Source organism: Amblyomma americanum, chromosome 6 (genome assembly GCF_052857255.1).
Source record: "Amblyomma americanum isolate KBUSLIRL-KWMA chromosome 6, ASM5285725v1, whole genome shotgun sequence".
Lineage (NCBI taxonomy): Eukaryota > Metazoa > Arthropoda > Arachnida > Ixodida > Ixodidae > Amblyomma > Amblyomma americanum.
Genome location: NC_135502.1, coordinates 94,574,659 through 94,582,562, shown reverse-complemented (window position 1 = coordinate 94,582,562; position 7,904 = coordinate 94,574,659). Strand labels below are relative to the sequence as shown.

At 46.2% G+C, this 7,904-nt stretch overlaps 2 protein-coding genes across 2 annotated transcripts; both read left to right on the top strand.

Moving 5' to 3' along the window:
• Positions 1 to 2,184: 2,184 nt before the first annotated feature.
• LOC144095386 (uncharacterized) lies at positions 2,185 to 2,830 on the top strand. The gene is made up of 3 exons (XM_077629143.1): positions 2,185 to 2,455; positions 2,587 to 2,710; positions 2,824 to 2,830. The coding sequence occupies exons 1-3, from the start codon at positions 2,185 to 2,187 to the stop codon at positions 2,828 to 2,830; spliced, it is 402 nt and encodes a 133-aa protein (XP_077485269.1).
• LOC144094839 (uncharacterized) lies at positions 2,807 to 5,146 on the top strand. Its single transcript, XM_077628725.1, has 3 exons — positions 2,807 to 3,015; positions 4,020 to 4,142; positions 4,828 to 5,146. Exons 1-3 carry the CDS (start codon positions 2,856 to 2,858, stop codon positions 4,869 to 4,871), a joined length of 327 nt encoding a protein of 108 aa, XP_077484851.1. The 5' UTR covers positions 2,807 to 2,855; the 3' UTR covers positions 4,872 to 5,146.
• Positions 5,147 to 7,904: the final 2,758 nt, after the last annotated feature.

Sequence of the window (7,904 nt, the reverse complement as noted above, 5' to 3'; positions counted from 1 at the left end):
CGGATGCCGTTCATCATGTGCTTCGCTGTTGCTGGTACTCTCTTGCTTCAGGTAGCCTCTACAGCTCATCATTTGCTTTCCAGTTTACTTTCTAGGGAGACAGCATTAGTTTGAGCAAAACAAAAACCACAACTGTAAAGCCGGCAAGCGCCGCAGGACTATCCCCTACTTTTCAATCAAAATGATTTTAATCCTCCCACAATTACGGCAGCAGTTGAAGCAACCTGAACATTCTCCAAACCTACAAACAAATATTCAAGATGTCAGATAAATAATTTGATAGTCAACGTAAGTGACAAAAAAAATCTACACAAGCCAGAACCTCCGAGGCAATTATAACCCTTTTGAAGAGAAAAGCTTCACTACGCTACGTAAAGCAGTCGTCGCGTAGGACGGAGAATAACCTTGAACGACCTTCAGCCCAACCACGTTAGATGTGTATGACCATATATGGTACAATTATGGTGCCGAACCCTTGACCCTTGACCTTGACCCATTACCCTTAATTGACCTCTGACATTTGGGTGACCCTTGGGTTGAGGTTTGACCTCAAGAACATCCGATGGGGTGATGTGAAGGCACGTGATGACATCTGATGGGGGTGTCCAAAGACCATATGATACCATGGCATAGCCATGTGGTCGTGTGGTATGTATAGAACGGCTGTCGCGAGCGTGTAGCGGAGCTGCCATGGAAGAGCGTCAGACGCCTAGCAAGCGTGCTTGATATTCGGTGAATTCCAGGGATACCCAAGTTAAGCCACTGCTATTTTTTCTTGTATCCAACTTCAAAAGAATACTGCTGCAATGCGAGGCTCCAGCGCCACACTCGACAGTCTTTAGGGGACATAGTCTACGACCACGTGAGATAACGATGATCCCTTTCAATGATCAACCTCGAACAGGCAAGAAAGCATGCAAGTTTCTCCACTGCCCATACAAACAGACGCAGTTCTACGAAGCGCTATACGTTTCATCTTGTAACGTCAGCCTACGGCTAGCATAGAGCACCGAATGCTCTTCCTCCGCCTCGGCTCTTTGGCACAATACCACGCACTGTACCACAAATGGCTTCGACTGGTCGGATGCCTGCAGCACAGGTTGAAGCCTAAGCGCTCTTTTCAGTGCTAAGAACGCGTTTTCCTTTTTTTTTTCGTCCCAGAGAAGGATCTCTGGCTCCGTTTTTCTGAGAGAATAAGTGAGAGGAACTGCAAGCTCTGAATAACGTGGGATATAACACTGGTAGCAGCTGGCTACTCCCAAAAATGACCGCACATTTTTTTTAGTACGCGTCTGCAGGAAATTACTAATAGCAGTCACTTTCACCTCAGATTGTCGGCGGTGGCCTCGCCCCACTATGTGACCCCAATATGTCACCTCTGCACGTCCAAGTTGACATTTCTGAGCTTTCAATGTCCGGTCAGCATCGCGGAAACGTTCAAGAACTCTTCGCAGATGCGTGATATGCTCCGACCACGATCCGGAAATCACCGCCATGTTATCTAGATACAGTAGGTAAGAATCCTGCAGTCCCCTCAGTACCTTATTCATGAGGGATGAGAAGCAGTAGGGAGCGTTCTTTAAGCCGTAGCCTAATACTTTATAACGGAATGCCCCTACGGGCGAGATGAATGCTGCATATCCACTTGCCTGATCGGTCAGTCGCACATGCCAATAGCCGAGAACGAGGTCAAACGTATGGATGTGGTTCCATGCAGGGACTTTAAGCTGGATGCCTACAACCATCGGCATGCACGCTGGCACCCTTTTAGAAGACTAGCGCTTTATATCTGCGCTAGGCCTGGTGATACGCAATGTATTGAAACCCTCCTATATAAACAAAGAGCAGAAATGCATTTTGTCTGCGCGCCTCGTATTTTTATATTACAAGAAAAGATTGAATCCCTAAGTGCTCGGTGAGTACTGACACGTGTTGGTAGTTATATCTTTACGCCTACTCAGCGTTCAATATGTTCCTTTCGGCAGGTTTCTCACGTGCCTAAAACGGGTGTTGCTTATCTGTGCTTTTGTTTCTTGATCACGAGTATTATCTCCGGTATATTTGCATGATTGAAGAACAAACACGTCTGCAAAAGAGCGAGTGTCCTTCGCTGGTTTTTTGCTTCTTCTATTGTTGTTAGCCTAGAGGTAGATAGCGCCCAACGCTGCGGCTATATATACGGGGATGGCGCTGCCTGTGGACGGCCAGGTTCACACACTCTGCCACTGTCGACGGAGCGAGTCCACTGTTTTAAACTCCGAGATGAAGTCCAACGCTGCCATACTGATGGTCCTGCTGCTGCTGTGCGCAGCGTCTGCCCCAGTCTTGGGTGCGTGCCCCAGCAACGAAGGCGTCTTCAGCGACTGCGCCTACACCGTGTGCACACCGGGCGAGTGCGCCGCCATCTGCCTCGAGTGCTGCCCCAAGCCCTGCGGAGGCTACTGGTGCGTCAGAGGTGGGTGCAGTCGGCGTTCTTCGGTTTGTCTATCCAAGCCCTTTTAAGTGTAGCACTTACAAGTAATGTGGTTGCATATGTGGGTACAAGAATTGTTAGAAACCAAAAAATCGCTATGAAAACTTTTGCAGCTGCTGGCAGCACAGCAGATACTCTGAACTCTACAAAAGAGCCACAGGATCAGGCTGAATCTGCTGAAGTGGCAACAGAAGTGCCCAAAACATCTGACGTTCAAGAGGATGCACCTTCAAACATGTTCAGTAAAGTTGACGTACTGAGGCGTCAACTTAACTTGGAAAGAAAAAAACGTGCAAGGGCGAAAATGGAGAGTGACGCCTTGAGAAGTTCATTTAGTGGACTGCTTGCAGAAGATAAGCTCCGTGTCCTGCAAAAGGAAACAATGAGAGGGTCATCATGGACTCAGAAGACAATTCAGGAGTCTCTGAAGATCAGACTTGCCTGTGGGGGAAGAGGATATGAGTACCTGAGAGGTAATGGCTGGCCGCTCCCTGCTGAACGCACACTTCAGAAACATATTGAATACATCAAGTTTACCCCAGGTAAGCAGCAATGTTTGCAGCTGCATAATAACATATTCCAAATTGCAGGTGTGACTCGGGACTAGCTATTGACTTCGCTGATCATCACATAGCAAGCATAGCTACAAATATTGGGCGGCCGCAGAAGGCTTGCGCTGATCTTTTAGAAAAGATTTTATAAAGGCTCTGATAGGGACAAGGGAGGTTGTTTGAAACAACTGGGCTGAAGCTTGTACTTTTGAATTTCAAATAAAAGTAGCAGTGATCCTTCCAGCATGCATGCTTGCTAGCAAAGATACACTGTAACTATGCTTTCTACAATACCCTTGGGCTAATATTAACCCTATCAAACATAATAAAAGGTTCTTGCCATTATAGGTATTCTTGAGGAAGTGTTTCTGGCTTTGGCATCAAAAGTGGCAACATTCAACTCTGAAGAGCGTTATGCAGTCCTAATGTTGTACGAAATCCAACTGACACCTGGTTTGGACTATGATATTACAACCTGCTCTGTCATCGGTAAGGCTTCATCAAAAACAAACGCGGTCTGCTGTTTACATATCAAACAGTGTAGTTCTCTTGCAGCTAAAACCAATGCAGTAATGAGCACTGGCATGTGATACTTAACTTATCAGTGTAGAAACAAAAATGAAATGCAACAAATTTTTTAACTGCGCTAATTTCAATATCTAAGGGTTAATGACTAAATGTGTGTGCATAGGGACACACAGAAAGCCATACAAGCATCCTTGAGGTACCTTACATTTGTGTAGTTTTAGATTAAACCTGTTATGACGCATAAACAAAGTTATCAAAGTGGTGTCCAACTTAACTCTCTTAAGCTTGGAGCATGATAGGCTTAGATGCGTATGTGCTACTAAACCAAACACAGCAACATTTGTTTTGATTCTATTTTTGATGCTTTCCTGTGCTAATAAAGAAAACTGCATGCTTACTTTAAAATGTATACTCGACAGCTCTGCACTGCTATGCCCCAAATAAGCATTCTTAAGAAAATTCTTCAGGCCGCCCCACTCTCCACTCCTCGGACCCAAGTGCAGAGCCTGTACTGGCGACACATGCTTTGGTTTTAATGCTTGGTGGAATTGCATCAAGATGGAAGCAGACCGTCGCGTATCATTTCACAGGTAAGTAGCAGTTGGAAGTTAGTGTTAAGTGAGTTTTTGCATGTAAAGTTGGGCACAACACAATGTTTTCATTTTTCGTATGTGCATAACTGCAGAGACTGTTTGGTCAATTTCTAAAGAATTGCGTGCCGGTGATGTGTAACATGGAGTGGCAACGCTCCTCCCAGAATCTTTACTGAACTGCCCACTTTTTCTTAGATGGTAGCGAGCTAATGAACAAAGGGGGCTTACAGAAACTGCAGTTGGTGTTTTTTAAGACAACCTGGTGTCACAGGCAATGACAACCCACAGAATAAAGCCTAAATGAGTTGTCCGTACTGTATAGACTGCTACATAGGTATATGGAGTGGTGTCCCGCACAACTAAAACAGCATCCTTGGCATGAGTACTGATGACATGCTGTCGTCGCTGGTACTTAGTTTCCTTGCTTGCTAAACCTCCTAAGCAGCTGATGAGTGAAATAAGTTAGCACGAAAACTGAAGCAAGGTTTCAAGAAAGTCGTTATCGACTTGGCCTTGTGCAATGCCATGTTGCCTGTGTGCCAGCCAAGTGTGGAGCGGGTGAGAGGCAGCACTAATAGCAGCATAATGCAATAAATGCAGCATCAGTATGCATATCCCTATGAGTTCAAAAATGAATGTGCAAAAATAAATTAATGGTTTCAGCGTTTTATTTTCATTTCAGCTGAATCTTTTGATGCAGCCAAGGTACTGGACTTGCTATTTTAAATCATCAGGCGCTGTGAAAGCATCGGTCTATCGGTGGACTGCATTACATCAGACATGGATGGAAGAAATCAAGCCATCTGGAGGCTGCGTGGAATCATGGCCACAAAGTATGGTCGTCCAAGGACCACCTGCCCCCATACATATTTAAACGACCGTAGCCTTCTTTTCCTTGCGGACGCACCCCACTTGCTGAAGAACTTGCGCGCGCATTTGACTCGGCAACAAAGAATCCCTCTAGACGAAGAAAAACAAGTTGCCATCCAATGAGCTAAGTTGCTGTATAACAGTCTCACACCGTCTTATATTGTTGTTCACCATATAGCGTGCACAATGGATTTTAATTATTTGAAAGTGTTATGACTTTTGCATCTGTAATGAAGATTGTTTACTTCAATGTGATGTATACATAGGATTCAGCTCAAATAAATACAAATATTACAGTTTTATTCATTCATATAACCTAAATGTCCCTTTGTGAGGGCATTACATGAGAGGCAGGCACCTGCAAACATATAATATGCTACATTAACCTATACATGTAAAATGACAATGATCATTTGCTTCCTCAGCAGGTCTCCGTGAAATACCTAGAGCAGCTATGCGAGATTTACGAGAAACCTAGCCTGAGGATTGCTCCACGCCTGAAGTTAGAGCATTTAAATCCCAGCCATTATGAAAAAATGAATGTAGGCACAGCATATGCCCTACGGCTTCTGGTCGAGCAGGGCAAAATGGACGAAGAGGCCCTCACCACAGCATGGTTCGTGGACCAGGTGTTCAAGTGGTTTTCCCTCATGACATCTCAAACGCCAACCATGGCATTGAGTGACCTCTGCCCTGAAAAGAGAAAGGAAGCTGTGACCTTCCTGACTGACTTCATGGAGGTCTTCAGGAACCTCGGCATCATTGACAAAGCAAACACGAATGCAGCAGGAAATCCTGTCCAGGCCGGCATAATAATGACTACAACTGCACTGAACTTACGCGAACTGTATGTGCAAAGCAAGAATCTGAAGTTTCTGCTGTTGAGTCGCCTGTGCCAAGACGCACTCGAGAACCTATTCAGCACTATAAGAGTTATGTCGCCCGTGCCCAGGACACGAGAATTCAAGTATACCTTACGAGGCATTGTCCTGGCACAATTCTTCAAGCCAAGCAGGCATGGCTCTCACGACATTGATGAATCTGTTCAGCTAATAGATTTTCATTCCTCCCGACCTGACTTGGCTGAAGAACTAGATAATATAAATATGCCAGAGGAAGTAGGAGACCTTGAGCCTGGTGAACAGCCGTCTGTACAGTATGTCATGGTTATGTGGCACGCAACATCATGAAAAAGCACAAGCTCTGTGAGAGCTGCAGATCTTTATTGGCTCAGCCGGGAAAGAATGAAGACAGGTTTTTGGCATTCAAAAACTACATTCCAGACAAGCAATCTCTTTGCACACCTCCCGAAAATGTTATGCACCTCATAGAGTGTGCGGGTTATAAGCACACATTCATATTTGTGTGGTAGTTGATGCCGCATATAAAGCCATCTTGGCAAAATGCCGAGTGTATTTGAGTAGCTGTTCTGGTCCGTGCTTAGGACGAGAGTACTGGCTCACTCTGCTTATTATGGCTTGTATATAAGGCTGTGTAACTTCAAAAGATATTTTCTATATTCTGTAGAAGGATGAAATCAGACTTTGCTGTTGTTTTGAGGAGATACTGCGCAATCGGTGTTTTCTGGCTTTCATTCTCTTGCAGTTTCATTGTCATATGTACAAAATTCATTTTTGTTTTTGTTCGTATGTGCCAATGGTGTTGCTGTTTAAGAGTTGGTACTTTTAAATGGTGTTCTGAGTACTAGGTAGCTGTTATTTTTATGTTGTAAAGCGAACTCCCCTTGCTGTTCAAGATGACTGCAGGGGTGATAGGTGTTTCTAGTCTTGTATAGGCTGTTTGCAGTGTTTCTACTCTGTTTATTTACGCTTGGTGGTGTCAGACTCCAGTGTGCTCCCTAGGTGAGACAAACGTGTTTGCTTCTGGAGGTGAGGTCAGTGATGTGTACCAGCATCGGCACCAGGAAAAAACACGAACCAGATCCGCTGCTGCTGCCATTCCGCAGTTCTCGATTAACGTTGAGGTCGGTTTCCAGGCTCTGCGAGGAAGGGACGGTTCGAGGCCTTCTCGTGCACGTGCTGGTGGTCATGTCAAGGTACAGCAGGGCCCGGGTAAGCCGCTCGACGTCACGCCCGATGGAATGCACACTGTCGCGCGTTCGATGGATTATTCTTGGCGTGCGTTCGATGCGCTGCTGTCTTGGAACCTGCGCAACGCTGTCGCTCGTTTAGCGCGACACACTAAACGGTGGACGGCTCCTGCCGGCGTTTCGCGCAAGCCCTGTCATAACAACGCGCACTTCGACGGCATCATTCGCCACCAGAGCACCGAAAACTCCCGGTGGTCTTCCAGAGGGTAAGAAGGCACTGGAAACGTGAGCTTCCGCAGTGAAGACACCTTTTGCAACATGTGCACGAAAGAATATATGTGACAGGAAACCCTAAAGCACTACTCTTTTTCCGTTGTCCGTACAGCACACACACAGCTATGGTTCGAGAAGGTAGGTACGCAAGCCAGGTCTACCAGCTGCTGGACTTACTTGATACAGGAAAGGACGTCGCCAGCGTCCATGCCTCATCGATGGTGATGTGAAATCAAGACAGCTCAAAGAGGTCAGCGCCGTCGCGCTGTCCAGTGCTGGATGGTGATGTGAAATCAAGACAGCTCTGAACTGATCAGCGACGGCGCGCTGTCCAATGCTCTATGGTGAGGTGAAATGCACTTACAGATTGCATAAAATTTATTTTCGCTTGAAACGGTCAAAACTACGTTGACATGGAGTGTAGATTGTATCGCCCCCGTGCGGAGCGACGCCAAGCAGCAAGCTGCGGCGTGCAGGCCGCAAGAAAGATTGTGCGTGAGCGGAATGGGGCGAAGGCGGCGATGGCAGAACACGCTGAGCAGGTCCAGCCTAGTGCTGCCGCCAGC

Bases quoted from the DNA above. Each gene is read 5' to 3' on its own strand.
- LOC144095386 (XM_077629143.1), top strand. From the start codon at position 2,185: ATGGCGCTGCCTGTGGACGGCCAGGTTCACACACTCTGCCACTGTCGA. The intron at 2,456-2,586 runs GTGGGTGCAGTC...AAACTTTTGCAG, and splicing joins AGGCTACTGGTGCGTCAGAG to CTGCTGGCAGCACAGCAGAT.
- LOC144094839 (XM_077628725.1), top strand. From the start codon at position 2,856: ATGAGAGGGTCATCATGGACTCAGAAGACAATTCAGGAGTCTCTGAAG. The intron at 3,016-4,019 runs GTAAGCAGCAAT...AAAATTCTTCAG, and splicing joins ATACATCAAGTTTACCCCAG to GCCGCCCCACTCTCCACTCC. The intron at 4,143-4,827 runs GTAAGTAGCAGT...TTTTCATTTCAG, and splicing joins CGTCGCGTATCATTTCACAG to CTGAATCTTTTGATGCAGCC.